The 24,604-nt window shown below is 51.7% G+C and overlaps 1 protein-coding gene across 8 annotated transcripts in view; it reads right to left on the bottom strand.

The window, feature by feature from the left end:
- The window catches only part of FARP1 (FERM, ARH/RhoGEF and pleckstrin domain protein 1), a 280,772-nt gene that overhangs the window by 12,368 nt on the left and 243,800 nt on the right, over positions 1 to 24,604 (bottom strand). For all 8 annotated transcript variants that reach the window (XM_045978472.1, XM_045978471.1, XM_045978469.1 and 5 more), the window contains exons 17-19: positions 11,086 to 11,167; positions 4,705 to 4,942; positions 2,602 to 2,732 (exon numbers count right to left, since the gene is read on the bottom strand). In XM_045978472.1, the coding sequence (XP_045834428.1) occupies positions 2,602 to 2,732; positions 4,705 to 4,942; positions 11,086 to 11,167 (451 nt within the window). The remainder of the gene's footprint in view (positions 1 to 2,601; positions 2,733 to 4,704; positions 4,943 to 11,085; positions 11,168 to 24,604) is intronic.

Below are 24,604 nucleotides of genomic sequence, written 5' to 3'. Positions count from 1 at the left end.
CCTTTAAATCTCAATTTTTTAAATTCTACTTAGAGACAAATCAGAGCTTTCCTCCCACCCATGGGGGGTTATTTGTTCCCCGGAGGGCCTGTGATTCCTTCCTCTCCATTTCTTTCAGGGTTGACCTGAGGCTAGTTGATGAACACACGGACATGGATATAAGGCAGTCGGTCACCAGCAACCCAGCTCCGACTTCCCCTTTTTAAATAATCCTGAGCACATGTAGGGGCCTTATACTAGCACCGTAGGGGAGCCTCCAGTTCAATACTGTCCCATTTTCAGATAAAAAAAAAACTAAGGAGCAGGGGCGCCTGGGTGGCTCAGTGGGTTAAAGCCTCTGCCTTCGGCTCAGGTCATGATCTCAGGGTCCTGGGATCGAGGCCCGCATCGGGCTCTCTGCTCCGCAGGGAGCCTGCTTCCTCCTCTCTCTCTGCCTGCCTCTCTGCCTAGTTGTGATTTCTCTCTGTCAAATAAATAAAATATTTTTTAAAAAAATCCTTATAAAAAACTAAGGAGCAAAGTGACTTAGAAACCTGTCCGGGGGGCGCCTGGGTGGCTCAGTGGTTTAAGCCTCTGCCTTCGGCTCAGGTCATGATCCCAGGGTCCTGGGATCGAGTCCCGCATCGGGCTCTCTGCTTGGCGAGGAGCTTGCTTCCTCCTCTCTCTCTCTCTCTCTCTCTCTGCTTGCCTCTCTGCCTACTTGTGATCTCTCTCTGTCAAATAAATAAATAAAATCTTTAAAAAAAAAAAAAGAAAAAGAAAAAGAAACCTGTCCGGGATCAGTGAGAGAACCTGTATTAGCCACGGGCCTTCCCAGACGCTGTTACGCTTAATCCCTTCAAGTAACTATAGGTAGGGGAAGGAGAAAGTCGCTTTTGCTATTTTTTACACATTAAATCTCATTTGATCCTCATGACCTACAACGGAGAGCATAGGACGCCCACGCTACAGAAAGGAAGGAACATTCTGGTTGGTTGAAACACCCAGGTCTGGCGGAGTTTGGACCTGAATGAACCTGCGACTTCCTGCTCTAATCCACTTCTCTTTACATGGTACCAACGGGGGCCTTTTCTCAAAAAATAAAAAAAGTTTTTAAAAAAATATATATTTTATTTATTTGAGAGCGAGCGAGCGGGCACAAGCAGGGTGTGTGTGGGGAAGGGTAGAAGGAGAAGCAGACTCCCCGCGGAGCAGGGAGTCCAATGTGGGGCCCAAAAATTCTTTACAGGTGGGCTTGGTTCGCCAGGCAGCATAACAGGCTACGTATTCTAGAACATCAAAGTTAAGAGAAACTCTCCGTAATGGCACGGCTTCCATGTGGCTGGGTAAACGTGCTCCTTACGTGAAGCCCACTAGAATGTTCTCCCTGGCAGAGCTGAAGCCAGGCCCGGCTTTTGTTCCCACCCGTCAGCCCACATACACCTCTTCTGACCATCTCTCAGCACTAATGTTCCCATCAGTTTTGTAACCGGGCTCTCTTGGCAGAGACCCAAACACACGGGCAGGTTCCCACGTCTTCCCCATGTTACAGACTGCAAGCGTCCGGGGCTGCTGCCTGGCAGCCAGGACGGAAAGCCCCTGGCATACTGGACAGAGCACCTGTCTGCCGAGCAGCAGATAGAGGGGTGGGCGGCTCAGGTCATGCTCTCGGGGTTGTAAGATCGAGCCCTGCATGGGGCTCTGTGCCCCGTGAGGAATCTCTTGGAGACTTTCTCTCCCTCTGCCCCTGCCCGCTGCTCACGTGTGCATGTGCTCGCTCGCTCTCTAATAAATAAATCTTAAAAAAAAAAAAAAAAAAAGGCAGCTGTGCAACAGACCAAAGGCACCAAAATTCTCTCTGGAGCCCCGGTCACTGTATACCTTGAAACAGGGCGGCTCTAGGGATAACAATCCCATAGACAGAGTGGATAAACCGCCTAATATTTTTTGATCCCTGGGCAATGATGGCTTCTTAGAAAAAGAATCAGAAGCAGGCAGGTTCCCTGTGTGTTCATGTCCCCTGGCCTGAAAGGGGTGTGTGCGCGTGCAGCGAGGCCCTGCATCCCTGTGAGGCCGGGGGAAGGTTAACAGCTCAATTGAACGCACATCTCTTCTAGAACCATGTTCTGGATAAAACTTTAATTCTATATTAAAATTATGTTATGAACAAAAAACTGCATCTCTTAAAAATCCTTTTCATCCTTACACAGGAATTACGTGCTTTGGGGTGCTAATTTTCCTGCGCGACTGTATCACCATTTTGCCCCATTGTTTGTTTGCTTGTCTTTGTTTTCCCTTGGCTTCCATTTCCATTTCCCTAACTTTTAAAAACTAAAATAAGCTATCTCAATTCCTCTCCGAATATGGTAGGAGGAAAGTAAATTAGCCAATCAACAGGTAAGGAGAAATAGTAGACCAGGCGGTCAAAGGCTTGCTTTATCTCCTTCTGACACATTTCGAGCAATGCTATCACGGTCAAGGCGCCTTCCCAGTTGCCTCGTAGCTGGAAGGAAGCCACTTCACTCGGGAGGAGGGGGTCTTACACCGGAGTCCAGATTCAAAAGGTTCAAATATAAGTCCCTGAAATACTGCCTTGCCGGCTTGGCTCCAGCAGCGGCTTACCCTTCCTGGAATCACGAGATTGTCGATGCCGATCAAGTCCTTCTTGAGTTCGTGCAGCTTCTGGAAGTTCTCCATCTTGATCATCGTCCCGTGAAGCTGGACCACCAGCTCAGTGATCTCTGCCAGAGCAGCTAAGAAGCGAACACAGACACGGCGGCATGAGCGCCAGACTGGGGTCCCTCCCCCCAGGCACACCCCGGTATCAGCCCTCTGGGTCACACCTCCAGTAGCTGAACTAAGTTAGAAGCCGTCCTCCTGGGGGAAAACACTGCTATTCCTAATACAAATTTCTCACAAATAAAATAATTGGCATTATGTATTTATTTGCTTTACTGGAGTTTCCCAAATGCATTCTGGAAATGTAAAAGATCCTTTTGTAGCTACGTGGTGGACGGCTGTCCTCCTGTCGGGATCACTTGGCACGGAGGGGCAAGCGGTAAGGGAAGAAGCAGGAGGAGACTTGGAATTTCTCCTCGGGGGCCAAGGTTTCTACCCACCTCCTGTTACCCGGAAAGAACAGAGCACAGGGAGGCCACAGAAAATCTGGGGCAAAGGAGGGACCCTACTGATAGTGTGACACTTTAGGGCACCTGACATCCAGCACCCCCCCCCCCCAATTTCTTCCTTCTGAACCAATTACACCGTTTACCAAGATGACTGCAAAAGGCAGATTTTAGAGTCTGGGCACATCTCCCTCCCGCGGGGATGTATCTGATGTGGAAAAGGAGCTGATGCCCAACTAGTGTGAGTTTAGTTTAGGTAAATCCACAGGAGCTGAGCATTTAGGTATTTTCATTGGGAAATACTTGTCAGTGCTGGGGACAGGGGATGGGGCGCTGGGCGGCACAGCTGATTAAGTGTCTGCCTTTTGGCTTGGGTGGGATGGAGCCCCCGTTGGGCTCCGCTCAGTGGAGAATCTGCTTCTCCCTCTCCCTGTGCCCCTCCCCCTGCTGACACATGCACACTCTTGCAAATAAATGAATCTTTAAAAAAATTTAAAAAATATTAAAAAGCCTCATCTATAAGATTTGTCTACATATCCCAGGATACCAAAGGACTGACTTTACTGGAACAAGTCCCACATCCCCATTTCCCTCCTTAAAACCCTCCCGGTCTTCCCTTTGCTCTTCCTTGCAGTCTTGTGGGGTTTACGAGATCCCAGGGGACCTGGTCTCCGTTTACTTTGCCAGTCTCTTTTCTGCTGCTATCCCTCTGGGTTCTACACAGAACTTCTACTTTCTGGAATGTTCCATAGTCTCTGTCCTCTGTGGGCCTCTGTATGTGTTGTTCTCAAGTCTATCCAGGAAAATTCTTTCACTTTATGCATTAGATAAAAAATTAAAATAACATTTTCTTAAGGGCACCTGGGTGGCTCAGTGGGTTAAAGCCTCTGCCTTTGGCTCAGGTCATGATCCTAGGGTCCTGGGATCGAGCCCCACATAGGGCTCTCTGCTCAGCAGGGAGCCCGCTTTCCCTTCTGTCTCTGCCTGCCTCTCTGTCAAATAAATAAATAAAATCTTTAAAAAAAGAAAAAAAATCTCTTCTTCAGAAAGCTCCCCCTGGGCCCTAGTGGCTGGGTCAGGTCATAGGTCAGTCACTGCCCAGATGTCCTGCCCTCTGTGGCCACTAGCTGGTCCTCGTATGCTTAGTACACAGCAGGTGCTCAATGAGTATCTGCTGTAGGAGGGACTGGCCAGGAGCCAGATCACAAAGCTTCAACTATAGTCTGAGGGAACCAGGGGTCACCCAGGTTTTAAGCACGAGAGTGAGAGGTACATTGAGAAAAAGAGGACACGGATGGGAGGTGTTCATAAGATCTTAGGAGAGATATCTCTCAGGTATCTCATCTGTAAAATGGGGTAACAGTACTCCTGTTGCACTGGTAGTTAAGGAGCGAAGGCACCGGTGTCACTAAGATACCTGGTATCTGGCCCGGTGCCGAGCGAGCGACACGGAGAGTGACAGCGTCACAACACTAGCACAGGATGGTCAAGAACACGGGGTCTGGGTCCGGGCTCCGAGCCCTCTGCTTTCCCGCTGTGTGACTCCGGGTACGCCCCTCCACCTCTCCGGTCCCGCGCGGCGCCCCGCCCCCCCGCTCACCGCGGCAGTCCCGGAAGTCGGCGTGGTGCGGCGGGTGGTGCTTGCACAGGCGCTCCAGCAGCCGCTTGTAGTGCACGAGCCGGTGCAGCGGGCGCAGCAGGAAGGTGTTGAGCGGCAGGTAGCACACCTTCTGCAGCTCGAAGTCCCGGCACAGGTTCTCCAGCCGCCGCGAGCCCCGGATGCCGGTCTCCAGCGCCTCCAGAGCCTCGCTGTGCTTCCACAGGTGAACTGCCAGTTGCTGGGGGCCGGGGGGAGACAAATGCGCATGCGTCCCAGCCGGCCAGCCTCTCCGAGACGAGGCTCGCCTTGGCTTTCTTTCGTTCTCCTACGGTCCCCACTTCGCTATGTATTTGACTGTGGCAGTTAGGGTCTCCGGATGAAAGGAAAAGCTCTACTAAAGCATTAAGCCGCTGACAAAGCTTAGGGATTTTGGAGGAGGAGATGGAGAGGTAATCTCGGAGGAGAATGAACAAACAGGCGCTCTTTCAGGGGCCCGGTGGTTTTCTTCTAAATGTCACCAGATGACAAATAGACCAGGGCCCATTCCGTAAATGTCACACGGTTACCGCTGTACCTATTTAAGTCACCCCTTTCGCTCACCAGGGAGTATCTGCCACATGCCCCTGCTCTGCTCAGTCCTAGACAGCTGGGTGAGAATTAGACATGCGCCCTGCTCCAGGGACGCTGCACAGAGACGCTGCACGTGACCCTTTCTTCAGGCTCCTGAGCCTTCTCCTCGACCTGTCTGGGAACTTCCTGACTGAAAGCCAGTTTCAGCAAAAACCTTTTTTGTCAGCCCAACCCTAGCCCTACAACCTGGATGTCTGGTCACCAGACCAGACATTGTGTTCCTCATTTCTCATCAACCCCAGGTGATACCGGATCACCCCGTCTTCAGCAAAGAAGGCTGTTGGGTTGGTTCAGCCAGAACCCGACTTACCCCGTGTTTCCTCTGCATATATTCCCATCCTCTGACCCCCCACCCCGGCCCCTTGGCTAGAAATGCCCATGTTGTCTTCAGAGATGAGCCTAGTCTTTCCCCTGCTGAAAACCCCACCGCAGGGGACTCTACCCCAGTCACAGTGGTCCTGAATAAAGTCTGTCTGACCATCTTTAACACATGCCGTTGAAGATTCCTTTCCTGTTACGGCTCATGGTGGAGACTAGGGAGGGTAATAAAGGACAATAAAGCATTAATGGAGGAATTCAGTCTTCCCAGCAGGTGGGGAAGAATCACAAGGGAAAGAGGTTTCCAGACAGAGGTAATAAGATGGGCACAAGGACATCGAGGTCAAGAGAACAGCTGTCCTCAAGACTCACTTCCCAGGGGCAGTCTTGCTACCCGTGCACCGCTCACCCCCACATCTACATTTCCACGCCCCACAAAGGCTTCCTAAGGAGCCTGAGACACAGCAAGTCCGGTGGGAACCCCATGCTGCCTGCCTCACCCAGGGCCGCCCTGAGATTCCCCAGCCTCAGGATGAGTGCCGCCACCAGCCAGTGACTTGAGACAGGAAAACCAAGAGAACATTCCAGATTCCCCCATTTTTTGAATCCTTTACCAAGTTCTTCCCATTCTACCTCCTTAAAACATCAAACCTTTTCCTATTCTTCTTCACATGGTCACTGCTCTGGTTCTGGCCTTGTGCCGTCCACCACCGCGGTGGGGTCTCCATGGGGGCCTCTGCCTCCACGCCTCACCCCTCCACCACTGGTACAAATGGGCGATGGAGCTCAGCTCGTGGCCTCTTGGATGGAATATGACAAGAGCTCCCCCCACCTTGGGACAACCTCCAGAGTCCTCGGCAGGGCACAGAGGATCCTTGGGATATAATCTCCCTAACCACCCTGTCTTGCTTCTTGCCTCTCATCCCAGGGCCAAGCTGAACTTGAACATCCCAGGCTATCGCATTCAGAGCCTCTGCACACAACACTCCTCTGTTTGGACTCCTGCCGGCCTCGGCAACTCCCTGGACACCCAACCACCGCCCCCAGCTGGGGGCTCCTCTGTCTTACTGTACTTAGGCTGTATTTATCCCTCTCAGTCCTTATCACCTGCTCGGCTTGTTGACTACTTTTTTAAAAAAAAATATGGACTCCTAGGAACTTGCAAAGAAATGTACAGGGACGTCCTTCGCCCAGCCTCCCCCAGCGTTACCATCTTGTGACGACCGCACAACGTCAACGCCAAGAGACTGACATTGGGCCAATCCGGAGTTTGTCCGGGTTCTACCAGCTACGCACACCCTTGAGCGCGTGTGTGCTCGTGTGCATGCAGCTCTATGCAGTATTACAACGTGCGTAGTCCCCTATTAAGAGAGCACGTCTGTCATGTTCCTATATCCTTGGGGCCTGATGCACACAGTAGGTGCTCAGTAAATGCCTGTTCCCTGCATGCACTAATGAGCAGATGAGGGGCACCTGGCTGGCTCAGTCACGAGAGCGTGCAACTCTTGCTTTCTCAGGCCTCTGAGCCAGAGCCCCATGTTGAGAGTAGAGGTTACTTAAAAAAAAGAAAAAAAGAAAAGAAAGAAAGAAAAAGAGCAAATGAATCCATGCATGCACCCAGCCGAGGCAGGAGTCTTGCAAGAACCTGAGAGCCTAGAGAGAGGCAAGTTCATGGTCACCAGAGCATGGAGTGGAATGCAAAGATCAGGGGAAAGGGCCTGGAAAGATCATCCAAGGCTAGACGATGAAGGCTTCCTTTTTTCACGTTTTGGGTTTGGACTGCATTCTCCCAACCAGAGAGACGCAGGAGGGCTCTGAGCCCAGGCAGTCGGCCTGTAACGGAAATGGGGCCTGGGGCCTGGGAGCTGGGCGGGCTGTGGGGAGGGGAGGCACCGGGAAGCAGGTCGAGACATCCCGCGGAGAGCAAACGGAGGGCCAGAAGGAGTAATGTGGTAGGAGCTGAAGAAGGAGAAAGGACAGGAGTTGGACACTCGAGGTGACAGATGGCTCAGGTGACGGTCCCAGACTGGATGAAAGGCGGATCTTTTATTGGTGTGATTTCGAAGAGCCTTTGTGCAAGTGGGCAGATGTTTCCGGTTGGAAGTCCACAGCATGAGCCCGCGATCACAGTCGGGCTGTGCGACTTTCAGGCGGGGATTGCGGCCCCTGGCCCCCCTGCCTAGGTCATGGTCACGAGTGGAGGGTCGGCTCCCCCCCGCCCTCGCCGAGCCCTTGAAAATGCAGGTAAATACCTGGCTTTGTGTGTTGGGGTTTGGGGGAGGCAGGAAGGACACTGCGAGCTGCAGATTGCTCTAAACATTTTGGACAAGTGCTAAGCTGGGCTTCTGCATCTCTAGAACTTTCTGCCACCTTCCCTTCATATTTCGTAAAAATTCTTTAAAACCAACTATAACCACTACAAGAAAAAGCAACCCAAACAAAGTCTAAAAAAAGGCTGCCAGGGGCCGTGTGAGCCTCTGCACGTATTTTAATTTCGCTCGCACAGAGCTCCATGCTATAAATGCTCACGGCATCCGCACACCAACTCACGCGCCAGCAGCTGATGAAGCCGCCTCAGCGCAGAAATGCCAACTCACCAGGCTCTGAGCACAGAAATGCCAACTCACCAGGCTCTGAGCACAAACCAGGGATGTTTTAGGAGGTCTCAGGTGCAAGGTGAACAGAGAGGAGGCTGGAGGCCCGAGCCTGTCAGCTCTCCGGGGGTGAGCGACCACGGACAGCTGATAAACCGGACAACTCTGGGGGCTGTCCCCAAGGGGGCAGGAGTGGGCTGGCAGGTGTCCAGCTGCTGTCCCCGGAGGCCACGACGGAGGCCCAGCCTCCTGGAAGGGAGTAAGTGCCGGGGGAGCCCTCCCTGGGCAGGATCGTACAGCAGGTCCTTGAATAATGTTGGGGTTCAGAGCATTTAACTTTTAGTTCCCCCCAAACTCAATTATTAATATGAGCCTCCTGCTGTCTAGGAGCCTTCCAGTCAACACAAAGAGTTGGCGACCCACAGTGTTATATTTACCATCACAGGGAGCACGACACACATTTACGGGACCCTACGGGGTTGACGGAAAAAATTCTGCCCGTAAGCGGACCCGCCCCGTTCAAACCGGTGTTGTTCCAGGATCCGCTGCCGCGTGAAGGGAGCAGGTGGAGCAAAGGGGGAAAACCCAACTGGGCCAAGAAGACAGGCAAAATGTGGGAAAAGGAGCTTCCTGTGAGGAAAAGAACTGGGAAAGTACAACAGTGACAAACGTGTATTGTAAAAGAGAAAGAGAGAGAGAGAGATCTTTAACAAGCGAAGAAGCTTGGAGAGGCTGCGCTCTGTGTGATTCTGACTCTAGGACTTTCTGGAAGAGGCAGAACTATGGAGACAGAAGGTCAGTGGTTGCAGGGGCTGGGGGAGGGGAGGGACGAACAGGCAGAGCAGGGAGTGTTTTTCGGGCAGCGATGCTGTCCTGTGTCCTCTGGTCACGGCAGGTACGCGATGTTCTGCACTTGGCAAAACCCCACAGGACATACCCAGAGTGAAGCCTCACGTAAACTGTGGATTTTGTGAATAAAAATGTCCCATCAGTTGTAACAAATACACCAGAGCCACACAAGACGTTAGCATAGGGGTCATGGAGTGCGAGCGCGAGCATCAGTGGGCAGGAATAGGGGAGCTCTCTGGGAGCTCTCTGCTCGGTTTTTCTGTAAACTTCAAAAATTGCTTTAAAAAGTAAAATAGATTACGGGGTGCCTGGGTGGCTCAGTGGGTTAAAGCCTCTGCCTTCAGCTCAGGTCATGATCTCAGGGTCCTGGGATCGAGCCCCGCATCAGGCTCTCTGCTCAGCAGGGAGCCTGCTTCCTCCTCTCTCTCTCTGCCTGCCACTCTGACTACTTGTGATCTCTGTCAAATAAATAAATAAAATCTTTAACAAAAAAGTAAAACATATTAATAAAATATATGATGGAAAGTACAAAGATGTCTGTTAGTTACACGGGAGTTTTGTGCAAAGGCCTGACTTATGGCACTACAAATACCACAGCCTTAGAACCTCTTAGATAATTCTTTGCATCTATTGCATAGGATTCTGCCATCCCACGAGCTTCCAGGGCCTCCCTCTCTCATCTTGCCCAGAGAGGAGTGTTGCTTTTTGAACACAGAGAAAAAGTGAGCACAAGGCCTACAAAATAAGATCTTGATCTTTAAGAGAAATAGGAAATCTTGAGAGTAGCCTTTCTTTCCTATGTACCCCCATCTTCCCCTACCGCCCCACCGTCCTCCCTCATGAGAAAGATCATTCTAAGGGGGAAAAGTGAAGCACTCAACAACTTAGCAAGATTCTTGGCAATTAATTCAAACTCTAGCGGTAACTTTCATTGTATGCATGTCTTAGACGTTGGCTAGTGCTAGACGGACAGATGGCTGGCGGGAAATGGTGTCGGTATGAGCAGCCTGCCCTTGGTTATTAGTTAAGGCTCTTAGACAGGCTTCGGGCAGTCAAGATGTAGGAAGATCGCTTTAAAATGCAAACAGAGGGGCACCTGGGTGGCTCAGTGGGTTAAAGCCCCTGCCTTCGGCTCAGGTCATGGTCCCAGGGTCCTGGGATCAAGCCCTGCGTCGGGCTCTCTGCTCAGCAGGGAGCCTGCTACCCCCCCTACCCCCGCCTGCCTCTCTGCCTATTTGTGATCTCTGTCTGTCAAATAAATAAAATCTTTAAAAAAATAAAAAATAAAAAAATAAAATGCAAACAGAGATGTATCTGTATTCAAAAGGTAAACTGTGTGAATTAAAACATTCTATATTAAAGGGATGATAGGTTAAAGTGAAAATGTAAAAATGTAAAAATGAAAATTCCAGATATAAGAGAGGGTAGATTTCAAAGATGAGGTGGAAGACTGGCGAGGTGGAAGACTGGCTCGGTGGGGACTGACTCTTTGCACTTCCATTCTTCGTAACCAGCGAGCAGGTTAGAGCTCTCGGCCTGGCACAAAGACTTAAGAAGTCATAGGATGGAAAGAATTCCTACGTGGTTCTGAAACCGGTATTTCTGCCACACTTAGAAGACACCAAAAACAACGGACGAAAAGTGAAACGTTCTGTCAACCAAACGTCTTGTCTACCTCATTTTTAAAAATGGTTCTGAATGATTTATTCACAGAAAATACCTGTTGTTTTGATCACCACACAGAGTTTTTGAAGAGAAAAAGGACAGAAAGTGTCCCCCCCCCGCCCCCGCCAGGTGACTGCATTTTCCTTTATGCTTCTGAATAAAATGATCTGGCAAGACAGAGGGGTTTATGCGGAGCTGTGTCATCCCTAGAAGGTCAGTTCGGGTCCTCCGCGCTTACAGACAGCGGTGAGAGCCCAGGCCTCTGACAGCCCCGCCGTTACTGTCCCCAGGAACCGTGTTCCACCCCAATCCCAAAGCCGCTCACCTTCATGCCCTGAATGTTCTTCAGCAGGACATCTCCGATTCTTTGGTAATCTCCTCTGATGTGGGCATTTGAGCGGCCTTCCCTGAGAACAAAGGCAAAAGGTGGCGGGAAACAAAAGCGTTAGCAGTGGAAAAGTTCCCTGATCGAGTCCCAGCCCCAGGATCCTACCTAAGTAGTGACCTTCCCGTCTCCCTTTCCAGTACCTCCCCCTTCTCTGGGTATCACTGAGTGTTAGTGCCAGAAGGAGAACTGGAAATTTCCCTAGTTATTCTGCAGACAAAAGGAAGTCCACTTGTTCTTTGTAAGAGATGGGGAAGAACTCTTTTGTCATCATTTTAATTTGGTCTCATTTTATAGTTTCTCCCCATCCACACTTGGGTGATTCTGGCGTCATTAGAACAGCATGGAGATCACTAACAGACCAGGTTTCTGCCCCTAAGAACCCTTAGCCTAGAGCAGACAGACAGCTGTGTGCAAAGCCCTCAGGAGGGGAAAAACAGGACTGAGGGGGTACAAGGGACCCATGCGTGAGGAGGTGGGAATGGATGCAGAAGCAGGAAGGACAAGGGGTCCTAGGTATAGGGAAGGTCCAGACCCCCCCACCCCGACCTGCCGGATGATCGCTGACAAAGATGTGGGCACTTTCAGCAGAGTTTTGGGTATATTTTATTTACATTTTTTAAGGCTCTGGGCTGCAGCCAGTGTTGATAAGCCAGGGGCTTACACACCGGAGGAGAGGAATATCGAAAACGTCAGGTAGGTACTGAGCACGGTCTGCCGTGCTGAGCACGGTACAAGCACAAACTCACTGACCCCTCGTGGTGGCCTCAATAGGCAGGTGCCCTCTGGACCACCCTTAAACAGCTTTAGAAACCGAGGCACAAAGAACCACATGGCTTGCCTAATGTCAGCTATCACGAGATCGTGAGCCTGAACGTGAGCCAAGGGGGTCCAGCTTACGCCCCTCCAAGCACGGTGCCAGTGGTGTGTGTGAATTGAAGCACTGATAAGAAAAGCATATTCCAGAGACAATTAAAACACCATTTACAACAATGGATCTGGCTATTATCTTTAAACCAACTGTTCAGGAAAACTAGAAGCCAACTTCAGTGAAGGGGATGAGTGAGAAAGAAAAAAGGTAAAAATCCGGGCATGGCGCCTTGAGTCGGAAGTGAGAGGTACTCCAAGTGGCATAAAACCCTGAACCCTAGTCAGGACGGGCTGTGATTCAACTCCAAGGATGCCATCGCTCTATGCCTCCAACACTGGGAGAAAGACCTCCCTTCCCAGCTAAAGCAGCACTGAGCCTGGGAGCCTTCTGGAACAGTTGTCAGGATAGGCAGAGGAATGCAGGAAGAACGCAGGCATGTAAGGAAGCAAAGCCAGGGGTTGGGAACATCGGAGGGGCTGGCTCCTTGCCCAGCCCCTGGCTTCCTGCAGCAGACGGTGAACGACCCGATTCATTCCCTGGATTCTAAGCATATGCTGTATGGATGACATCACGCGGGAGGTGGAGCCCGCAGACGCCCCTTCCCGGTAGTCGGTGACATCACGTGGGAGGCGGAGCCTACAGACCCACGGCGTAGGTAAAGCTTCCCTGGGATAAGGGGACAGAGAGCGTCCATGATGCTCCCAGCTTGGGTCCTCACGGCTTCTGGACGTTTTCTTCAACCCATTCCTTCGTCCTCCACCCCGACACAGTATCCCCAATCCTTCTGCTTCCTCTTAGCTGCCCAAACGACCATGGCTGGCAGAGTGCCTTACTTACTCCTCACTTCTCTTCCAGTTAAATACGGATTCTCTCCCCATCACACAGTCGTTCTGCCCCATGCTCAAACGCCACGGCAGGAGCTCCAGCATCCTCCCTTGTCTGTCTCTCGTATCCTCACCCACTGGATGAGATTCCCCCCAAATTGGGGTTCCTGGGGGATGTTCAAGCAATGGACTCATACCCGGCTAATCACTGCCTGGTAGTCTCCATCAACTGCAGGATCGAGGCATCTCTGGATTTTCAGCAAAGGGTTATTAATCCAGTCTCTACGGAGAAGCAGATCACTTGGCCATTCTGTCGGTCCTGACACGTGCCTGCTTTTAGCTGCGAGTTTGCTGGCTGCTCTTCTCATACGCTTGGGAGCAGAAAGGAGCTCTGGTCTGAAATGGAGGCTTTCTGCCTCCTGGGAACACCCGTCCCCTGCACCTTCGCCATCCCATGAAGCTCCTGGAGGAGCTGGAGAGCTCTCCTTCCCTTTCCCCACTGCCCCCCCAACACCTGAACAAAAAGCAAGACCCAGCTCCTGAGCCACGATGTCCTGATTTTGACAAAATGCCACACATTAATAAGAGGAGGCACGACACATTGAAGCTTGATTTGCGGGTACATAGATAACTACTTGGAACTATGTAAGTGACCCCAAACCTTTCAAATGGGCACGCCATTTGACAATGCAACTCGGGAAGGTCTTTATTTAGTTCGAAGGATATGATTTAGATATTTTAGTGAGAGTCCTCTAGATTAGGGGGGCAAGGGGAGAAATGGGGGTGGGGATCTTGTGGCTTCCTTAATATTCCTAACAAGCAATTTCCTCCTTCTCACAGATAACACCCTAGCCCGGGGAAAGCGGACGCTGGGGGAGGGGCAAAGCCCAGCGTGGAAGTCAAACATCACTGACTTCACTTTCTTCCTTCCTCTACCAACTATTTCTTAAAAGAAAATGTACTCCTGTTAAAGCCTCAAACTCAAAAGGGACATTTTCCTGCATTGGCTTGCTGGCAGAGCCCCGTTTCTGTCTGTGGCATCTTTACTCTTGTTTTAGAAACAGCTCTGGGTTCTGATCATCACTGCCCTGTGCCCCTGTGGGGGGTGGGGGGAGGGGGTAGACAGTGTGAGGTGGATGAATTCAAAAGGGGCCAGCTCTAGGGGGTGTGTGGAAAGCAGGCTGCGGCCCCGGAAGTCATCCCAACCATTCAGGCGGCTCTGCCTGCCCTCAGTACCCTCCCCTCTGCGCACACAGGGCCGGTCCCAGCCCTGCTGTGGTTCCAGAACGTGGAAGTCCTTCCATGGGAACAGGATGGGACCCGAAACTCCTGCTGCTGCCTCTAGAAACACTGTCCTGTTTTTATTTCCTGCCCCCTGATCTGCACGTTCAAAGCATCTGCTTTATTACGAAGAACTAAAAGGTCATTTCATTATGAAGAACATGAAAAAAGTAATTATAACTCTTCCAGAACATCCTCCGGATGTTAACCTCCCAAGAAAAGGGTCCTTGTTTGGAAGACACGGCCACATATTTGCTGCCTGTGTAATTACGGCGCTGCAACGAAGCTGAAAACTCCTTTGACAATTTCACTTCGGAAACCCATGTGCTTGGGTGCCTCCTGGGTGCTCGATTCTGACTCCTGCACTGCGATTCATTACGACCTGGAGCAAGGACACACGGGCTCAGCACAGGGCTAAAGGCGCGCACTGGCGCACACACGCGCGCGCGCGTACACACACACACACACACACACACACACGAATGTCCACGTCTTCCTGACTCTGTACACACTTCATTCACCACTACCTGAGCTGTTCACTAACTCAGCAGCAGGCAGAGCAAGAAGAGGAAGGAAAGAAGGACCAGTTCCCTGGGGGAGGGCCAAGAGCGAGGCCATCTACAGGGCGTGGAGGGAGCCCATATACCCGAAGGCTTTGACTCTGACCCCCCAGGAAACACAACACTGGCGGCAGGAGCAGGTGGGCAACACTGACGGGAGAAATCACACTGTGCTCCCCCCTGCACACCCCAACCCTAGGGTCAACCAAAACTCTACGCGGAACCCTACAACCGTGCACGGCGTGTCCACAACCTCGTCAGTGACACGACCCCCCACAGGTTGTGCTATCCTGAGAGCGGGACGTCACGTCTGGCTTCCATCAAGGGTCAGAGAAGATTCTTTACTGCGAACGCAGGTAGTGACCAACCCCACTGGGCTGTCCAGGTAGTCTTGTATAGTCCGGGCGTGTTCAGTAAGCACTCAGGCCTCCCCTTCTCACAACAAACGAGGCATCATCTCAGACCGAAGCACAAAGCTCCAAGCACCCCGGAGCTGGGGCACGGCCCGCCCACCGGGCTTTGGGGCTGGATGCCCCTTCCCCTGGGAGATGGACTGAACCTTGTGAGCCCCCATTTTTAGGCCATATTTGCAAATCAAACACCATATCCTTAGCTCTTGCTTGTCCCTGGGGTTTCCAGGACTTTAAAATAAAAAAAGTCTGTAATGACACATATTTGTCTATATCTAAGTAGAAAGACAGTGTACAAATAAGTAAATGAATAAAGATAAATCTCCCATTAATGTGTGGGGGAGGGAGGGTGGCTGAGTTCAAAAGCAAACAATTTAGCCAGAGTAATCGGTTAGATTTATATTCTAAACCCAACACTTCTTTATATATATTTATATATAATACACGGAACATCTATAAATATATTAGCCACAGGTAATCTATGTAGATTTCAATATTCTTTGATGGATTTTAATATCCTTGGAGATCCCTGGAGAGGAAAATCCAATTACTTTGCATTTTAGTTCGCATCCCCAGCTGTGGGGAAGATGTTTGTGCAAGAGGTGTCCTCACTGGGCTTGGGGCCGTTGGGATTGTCTTTGGGCGCCCACAGGTAAGGGACTCAGTCCCTGGGCCAGCGCCATCAGAAGGCAGACAGCCCGTGCTCTGCCAGGGGTCATGCCCATTCATGATAACCCTGGGACGCTTTAAGGCTCCGGCTTTCCTTCTGGGGTTCAATACCAAGTTCCGTTTAATAAGAGGAGTCAGAGTTACAGCCCCACTCACGGGCAGGCTTGACAGCACCCAGGTGAGACCTGACGCGGTTACCGGGGTGCAGTCCTGTCGATGAGCCACCTGTGAAAATGCAACAGGACAGAAAAGGGACCTTAGGCTCATCCGCCACCTGGAGGGGGCTCTCACTCAGTTGTTGTCCAGCAGAAACGTACGGGCGGTTCAGGCCACTGGAAAAATTGTTTTCATTTTCCTAGGAAAGCAGCTTGCTCTCAGAGCCCAGGAGGCTCTACAGCCAGGATAAGGCAGAAAATCCGAGGAAAACTAGCTCCCACATAGGACGGGGAACATGTCTTTTTACTCATGGGTTAAAAGGAGACAATGACCACCATCCCTGGAAGCCCAGGCGGACACCAGAAGGCCAGCTGGGAGAGAATATAATGAAATCCCAGGGTCCTCTATGTGTCCTTCTTGGCTTTGAAACAAACATAAAAATTTAAATTTATATAAATAAGCATACAAGCGATCCCCCCGCACAGTGTACAGGTAAACCCCCCACACAGATTTTTCCCCATTGTTTAGGCTAATTTTTCTCATTTTTCTTCCACTGTTTAAGCTTCCAAGCGGTTTTCTAGGTAGACCCACATTGCCTTATCCCCCATGAGTCACTGCCATTTACTTTGAGAACAATGACTTTAAACCCTTTCTGCATTGTCTTATTCTCTCAACCAAAGAAAAATCTTCGAATAAAAGCTCTTACAGGCAAGAAGTAGCCCCAGTGTGAGTGAAGCGGGGAGCACAGGGCTCAGAGAAGCACCCAGAATCTTGCTTTCTGACAGCTAACCTCAGAGATTCTGAATTCCAGGCAGGTGGACGTTCGGTCACGATGGGAACAGACGACGGTATTCTTCTGTCTCCCACTCCCGAGCTCCCTCCCCTTCAAAGCCTCGAGAACTGTGCTGCCCAGGACAGTATCCGCACGTGGCTGTTTAAATCTCACCTGTACATACCATGAAATCAGCCACACTAGCCTATTTGACATGGTCTATAGCCACACGTGGCTAGTGGCCGCTACCGAGCCTTGCAGACACAGCACTTCACTGCCAGAAGTCCCACCCGAGAACACCGCTCTGGAGAGAACAGGGACGAGGCCTAGAGCTACCTCTCCTGCCCCAGGGTCACGGGCTCCAGCGAAATCAGGAAGTGAGGTGCAGTCCTAACTAGTTTTATCCCGACCAACTCTCAAAGCCTCATTTTCCATAGGGAGGGGAAGGCGGGCCTAATTCCACAGGACTGTTCTGATGGTCCAACGAGATAATCTAAGGGAAGATGTCTGGAAAGATGTTGCAAGAAATGCAGGTGCTTTATGGAACACATGCTGCCCGTCTTAAAGCCGTCATGGTACTTAACACCTCCGGAATACGGACGGTGACTTCTGTTCTGGGAAAAGGGTCTGATGCCCGTGCGTCTCTGGACTTGGCCCAAGTAGAAAACAGAGCTGGAGCTCTTGTGCTCCGCCCAGATGTCCCTTTCCCCTTTTCACATCTTATCAGGCTGCCTCCTGGTCTGGCTGCCTCCTCCACACAGAGCAGAGCGAAGGATGAAACCAGAATGAAGAATGGGGAATGCACCATGTTTTGTTTGCTGAGCACCAAGAAGAGGGGCTGAGCTACAGCAGGGATGCGGTACGTGTCTGCTGAATCCAGGGAAGCTGACCCTGGCCAAGTCTGCTGACAGAGGGATTCATGTGCACCCGGCTTGAGGCTCTGAGGTGGGGAGATGGCCTCAGCCACCAAAGCCCCCGTGTATTCCTGGGAAGGAAAAGGGACGCGTCATACCCTTGCCCCATCCACACATCTGTGTGCGAGCGTGCATGCGTGTGGCCAGGAACGGCCTGAGCAGCGTGGGTAGCACAGCGTAACAGGCAGCGGGCAGGGCTGGGGTTTCCTGGGATCCAGAAGCTGTTCTCATGTTACGACAGTCAACCTGCTTCTTTGGAGTTCTCTCCCTCTAAATGTTAGGGTTAAAGCTGCTGATGCGGAAGACGTAGTGACAGTGAGACCGGCTGGTTTCAAAAACCAGCTGTGCCCTTAGCTAGCTGGGTGACACCTACCAAGTAGCTCACCCTCTCTGGGCCTCATTTCCTCCCCTGTGAGGTAAGGAAAGAACAGTATCAACCTGGTGATGTTCTTGTGAAGATTCAATGACACGGAACACGAACAGCGTTTAACAGGAACAAAGGAAACATTCGATTCACGTTAGCCAAAGACATTGGCAAGCAACTTACACTTTTTTAATCAAAGGGATAAAATAAAAGTGCTCCTAACACTCAGCAAGAGTCTTGTCTCAGACTGTAATGGTCTTGACATCTCTGGGGACCTAAACCAGAGCCAAGCAGAGGCCGCGAGACCATGCCCTCTGCTCTCCGTTCCATGCATCTTGGGCCTGATTCAGATTCTAGATTCAAATTCTAGAGAGAGAGGGCAGAAGGCTGGGTCAGCAGGTCAAGTGGGAGGGTCAAGCGGCAGTTCAGCGAGATGGGGAGGCAGGACCTCGAAGCCACGCTGCCTGGGTTCAAGTCCAGCAATAACGCTGCAAGCCGGCCGGGCTATTCCTCCTGCTGACCGAGGCTCGGTCCCCTCGTCCCAACCTGCCTCTTCCCATCGCGCAGCTGAAACAAGGCGGGTAAGGGCTCAGAAGTACGCGTGGTAGGTCTTATCAGTGATCCCTTGGGGGTGGCCAGAGAGGCTCCGAGGACACGTGGCAAGGCTAACTTCTACAGGGTCACGATATCACCCTGCCCGCAGTGGCCACGTCACCCTTAGCAAGTCTCTTGGTAGATTAGAAAAAAAAATCCAAATCCATTTTTGCAGATTTGAGATCTAACGGGGATCCTTCTGCAGACAAAGGCACCAGGGGGCCAGGGTAGACCAGATGCCACGTACTTCCTGCCACTTTCCAGAGGACACACATCACAGGGGGGTATGCAGAGCAGAAGGGTCTCTCGGGGAGCAGAGCTGACCTCCCGGAGCCAGGAACAGAAGGATGGATGCAAGAGTTGGGCACACAGGTGCTGGATGGGCTCCGGCGGGTTCCTGCTGAGTGGCCCAGGGCACCCCACACACCGAAGCACAAGGCATCCATGGCGGATTCACCCCCAGCCCCTTTCCAGGTGTAAAGTCTTGTGCTTCGTCAACACAGCTGCGGAGGCACAAGCTGAGGGCCGGATCAGACCCAAGTTCAAGTTGTGCGTCTGTCACTTACAGGCTGCATACGAGGGCTCTCAACCTCTCTGAGCCTCATTTTTCCCAATCATACAACGGGAATAACACCTACACTTGGGGTGTTTTTCAACACGGGCGACAAGCTTCTTCGGTAGAGGGTCAGACAGTAAATATCTTAGGCTCTGGGGCCCATACAGTCAGTCTGTGTCACGAGTATTTAACTGGGAAAAGCGGCCATAGACAATGGGTAAAAGAATGGGCATGGCTAAGTTCCAATAAAACTTTATTAACAAGAACAGGCGGCAGAAGAGATCTGGCCATGGGTCATAGTTTGCCAACCTGCTTTTGAAGATCACAGAGGGAAAGCTGGGTGGGCGTTTAAATTTCTATCACTAACGCCAACTTTCAGTGCTACAAGGTACCTGAAGAGTCTGACGTCACGAACTTTGCCTGTGAATGAGACTCTATAAAGGCACCGTCCTTCCTCACTGGCCAGGCCTCCCTCTGCTTTATGAAAGATCAGTCCTTACCCTGGACAAAACCAAGATATTTTCATGCATTCGGCAGGTATTCTGAGCAATTCTTGTGTCCCAGGCCCTGTGTTTGTTGTAGTAACAAGTACTATTTCTTACTCATTTTCCAGCCCAATATTGTCCAATCTTTGTGATGATGCAAAAAAATCTTTTTTAAGATTTTAAGAGAGAGAGAGTGCGTACACCTGTGAGTGTGCGAGAGCAGCGGGAGGGGCAGAGGGAGAGGGAGCGGATCTCAAGCAGACTTTACGCTGAGCATGAAACCTGCTGCGGGATTTGTTCCCATGGCTCTGAGATCATGACCTGAGCCAAAATCAAGAATAAGATGCTTGGGGGCGCCTGGGTGGCTCAGTGGGTTAAAACCTCTGCCTTCAGCTCAGGTCATGATCCCAGGGTCCTGGGCTCGAGCCCCGCATCGGGGCTCAGCGGGGAGCCTGCTTCCTCCTCTCTCTCTGCCTGCCTCTCTGCCTACTTGTGATCTCTCTGTCAAATAAATAAATAAATCTTAAAAAAAAAAAAAAAAGAATAAGATGCTTGGGATTCCTTTCAGGGGGCTCAGTCATTAAGTGTCTGCCTTTGGCTCAGGTCACGATCCCAGGGTCCTGGGCTCGAGCCCCACATCGGGCTCCCTGCTCAGCGGGAAGCCTGCTTCTCCCTCAGCTTGCATCTCTCCCTGCTTGTGCGCGCTCTCTCTCTGACAAATAAATAAAATCTTTTAAAAAAGAATAAGATGCTCAACTGACGGAGCCACTCAGATGCCCCTAAAACGTTTTCTATCTTCTATGTGACACAGTAGCCACATGCGGCTAATGAACCCTTGAAATGTGGCCGGTGTTACTGAGAAAACGGATTTTTAATTTACCGTAGATTTTAAATTTAGATCGCTGTACGTGGCGAGCAGCTGTCACACTGGACAATGGACAGTGCAGCTTTATAGCCCGCCTTTGTCCTTTCTTATATTGTCTTCCATTTGTAAATCGTTCAAGTCTTTGAGGAAGATGAGGCACAAAAGGATTTGAAAACAAAATAAGGGTGCCTGGGTGGCTCAGTCGGTTAAGCGCCTACCTTTGGCTGAGGTCAGGATCCCAGGGTCCCCGGATCGAGGCCCACATCGGGCTCTCTGCTCAGCAGAGAGTCTGCTTCTCCCTCTGCCTCTGCCCTTCCACTCATTCTCTCAATCTCTCTCACTCTCAAATAAATAAATAAAATCTTTAAAAAAAAATCCACAACAAAAATGGGTGAAGCCATTTGCAAACAAGAAATCATTCATCTGACCAGGCCGTCATCACTCTCGAGTTCCAGTCTAGACAAAGTGGCCCAGGAATGACTGGCCGTGCGTCCAGGCACGCGTGTAAGGAACTGAGATGCTGGGTGGGGACGGGTCAGTGACGTAAGGAGGCTAGTTACAGTCTTGGAACCTTGCAGACGGAAGATGGTGAGGATAGCGGCTTCGGCATGGGCTGATCATAGGTAGAAAAATCAATGCCGTGAACTGACTTTGCTGGAACAAAGCCCGTCTGAGGATTCCTGACTCACGGGGTTGTAACCCAGACTTCCTGCTCACAACCTGATTCGCCCCTGCTGGGAGCACTGACAGCCCGTGAGGCAGTGGGCTACATCACACGAGAATGTTCCACGAAAAGGCACCGCAGCTAATTTTACTCTAAACGAAGGCAAACAGTTTTCACTGTCCCCAGTAAATATCCCGTAGACCTCCACGCGGGCCGACCGTGTCTGGAAGGGATTAGGCGATCGTGAACAAAGTTTGTGGGACGGTCATTATTATTCCATGAAATAATTATAGGCGTCGTCTGCGGTCAACCTTTACAAGTATTTTGATGTTGCGAAACAGTCTAGCAATCAGATCCTTTCCTTATGTCCATGTGACAGTAGACCCTACAGAGGTCTGCTCTGGGGGGACCAAAGCTTGGGAGTCCGGTAAATTGCATGGGCGAGGGGCGCCTGGGTGGCTTGGTCGTTAAGCATCTGCCTTCTGCTCGGGTTGGGATCCCAGGGTCCTAGGACCCCTGTCAGGCCATGTCAGGCTCCCTGTCTGGTGGGAAGTCTGCTTCTCCCTCTCCCACTCCCCCTGCTTGTGTTCCCTCTCCTGCTGTCTCACTCTCATGTCAAAAAAATAAATAAAATCTTAAACAAAAAATCGCATGGGCAAAGCTGGCCTCTCTGTGGGCAGCGACCAGTAGCCTCTGGCGGTGCAGGGATGAGGCATGGAGGGGCCGACTCTCACAGGGAGAGGAGGGTGGGTGTGGAGGGGGACGTCCATGTACACACACGTACGGAATGTGGCGTGTACTCAGGCCCGGTTCGAACGCCTGCATCCACCACCCGAAGAGAGGATACTGGGGGACACCGCTCTGGCTCGACGGAGAGCGACCTTTTTGATGAGCAGAGGGAGGAAGGCAGGGAGCCCCCCACCTGTCAAGGACGGTGTCCCTGCCCAACCTGCTTACAGGAGGCTCAGGTGTGCGGTGAGCTCAGGCACACGGGTTGTCCAGCCTCTGGACATCCTTTCTAGCATCTCCCAACACAGTCCCAAGTTCACACAGAGGCCGGAGAAGCGACACGCTGTACCGCGGCAGGTGTCCACCCCAGGGGAAGAGCATGGTATCTGACCGGCCGGCAAGATCACCCACCTCACCCCTTCTGGGACAGTTACAAAAGCTGAAAAGTCTGCTGTCACTCCCCAGGGGTTGAGGATCAAGCCCCTCGGACCTCACAGAGCAGTGGGGCAATGCAGGGAAGCAATAATGGGAGATGGAAGAGCCTCCAGGAATGAGGAAGGTGCTGGAAAGGCAGCTGGAAAGGTAGAGACCGCACCGCGCCCTCGGCTGCGTTCTCAATGTGGAAGCACTCAGCATTCGGCTCAAGTACGATTTCAGCTTTATTTTAATAAAAATGTTATTTGTTTGTCGGAGAGAGAGAGAGTGAGCACAAGCAGGGGAAACAGCAGGCAGAGGGAGAAGGAGAAGCAGACTCCCCGCTGAGCAGGGAGCCCGATGTGGGGCTCGATCCTGGGACCCTGGAATCATGACCTGAGCCGAAGGCAGATGCCCAGCCGGCAGAGCCACCCAGGCGCCCCACGATCTCGGCTTTAAAGGGATATCCTCGGGGCAGTTTAGCCCCCAGCAGCCGGCTCGGGGTCGGGCTCAGATCGAAGGCGACCCCAGCGGCACCCACGCCCACCTCCTGTGCTCACCTGCCGCTGCCTGAGGTTCAAACGGGGTGACTCAGGGATGTGCCGGGGCAGCCCACAGGGTGACAATATAGACACCGTCCCTCGTGGGCAAGACACCATTTCGAAGCGCTTCTGCTCCTAGCCTGCACTGGACGACTTAGGATTTTCTTTTTCTCTTTTTAAAAAACCGGCGGTAAAAGGCACATGCATGCAGTTTGCCGTCTTCACCATTTCCTAGGTGTACTAGCAGTTCGGTGGCTCTAAGGATGTTCCCCGCGCTGGGCAAGAGCCGTCCATCCCCACGTTTCAAGCACTCGGCGGGAACCCCGGCTCTGCGGTGAAACGCAGGCTCTCTGCCGCCGTCAACCCCGGACCTCAGTTATCTCCCTCTTATTTTCCGTCTCTAGACATCTGATTCCTCCGGGCCTCTCCTAAGTGGCATCATACAGGGTCCGGCCCGGCTGGTGTTTCGCTTAGCAGGTCTTTACGCATCCCCGATGCTGCAGCAGGTGTCCAAACGTCCTTCCTTTTTAAGGACAACATCCCACTGGACGATGTACCACATTCCGTTTATCCACACACCTGTCAGCGGGCCCTGGGCTGCTCCAGAGCTTTTGGCCACTGTGATAATGAGGCTGTGAACGTGGGTGCAGAAGGAGGTGTCTGGGTCCTCTCAATTCTTTCAAATACCCACTTAGGAGTGGCCGTGCAGGGTCACGTGGTAATTCCGTATTTCATTTCCTGAGGAATTCCTAGGCTTTTCTTTTAACGATGCCCAGCTTCAAAGAGCTGGGATGATGAGCTTTTGTTCGGTTTTGTTTGATGACTGTCCACTGTGACGCCACTGTGAAGATGTGCCATTTCAGGGGAAGGTACTGCTCTAATCCATTCTCTGACCCTCCCCTGGTCACCCCCACTCCGTTTCCGCCACTGTTTCCGTGAGACAGCACGGCCCCACGTGTGGAATTCCCGATCACTGTTTGCAGGAGGGTCCCCACCAGAGAAGTTTCTTTTCTGCTCTGAATGGACACCCTCCTTGTCTCTTGACTCCCTAGGGTCCAAGCCTGCTCCTGCCCTTACCGCAACCCGTTCTGTGCGCCCAGCCACTCTCCAGACACGCTCTCCTCTGGGACCCTCTACTCCCCGTTGCCCATTTTTTCCCCCAAATCTCTGGTGGCTTCTTTATTTTCCTTCGCTGGCTCTGGCTCAGCCATAAGCGACACATTTGAGGAAGGCTGCCAAAGAGGTGTTATTTATTACAATTCTGTCCCTGGCTCTCCTCTGTCTCACCATTCTTCCTTACAGGACGGAATTCTTCTTGTGGATAATCTCCCAATCCAGACCTACACCCGATTTCCTTCCCAAGCCTGAGAACTGTGTTTCCATCTGCTGGTAGACTTCATTATCGACCCCTCAGAACTGGTGTGCCCCAAAGCTAACTCATCTTCTTTTCTTCTTTCCATTTCTTAAATTCATGAGCATCCTCCCAGGGATCCAGGATCCAAGCTCTCGGGGACTCTCCCTTCCTTTCACTTTTAGTCCCACGAGACCCACTGGTCTGCTCTGTGACATCTCGACCTCCGGTCTCTCCACCCTCCTAGCTAGACTCCTGCACCCCTTCCAAGAGAATCTACTCCAAATTTCTCCTAATGTACACAGCTGATCCCTCTGCAGAACCATGTGCGCCCACAGCCTATCCCAGGTGCCCCCCTGCAGGACTGTCCCCCAAACCCCAGCTTCCCTGGGTCTTCATCCATCTCTGGGGAGCGAGTTGGCCAACGTGTGCTCGGTG

The sequence above is a fragment of the Meles meles genome, chromosome 14, assembly GCF_922984935.1.
Source record: "Meles meles chromosome 14, mMelMel3.1 paternal haplotype, whole genome shotgun sequence".
NCBI lineage: Eukaryota > Metazoa > Chordata > Mammalia > Carnivora > Mustelidae > Meles > Meles meles.
Note: the sequence above shows the minus strand (reverse complement) of the source record. Positions and strands in the feature narration are given on the sequence as shown.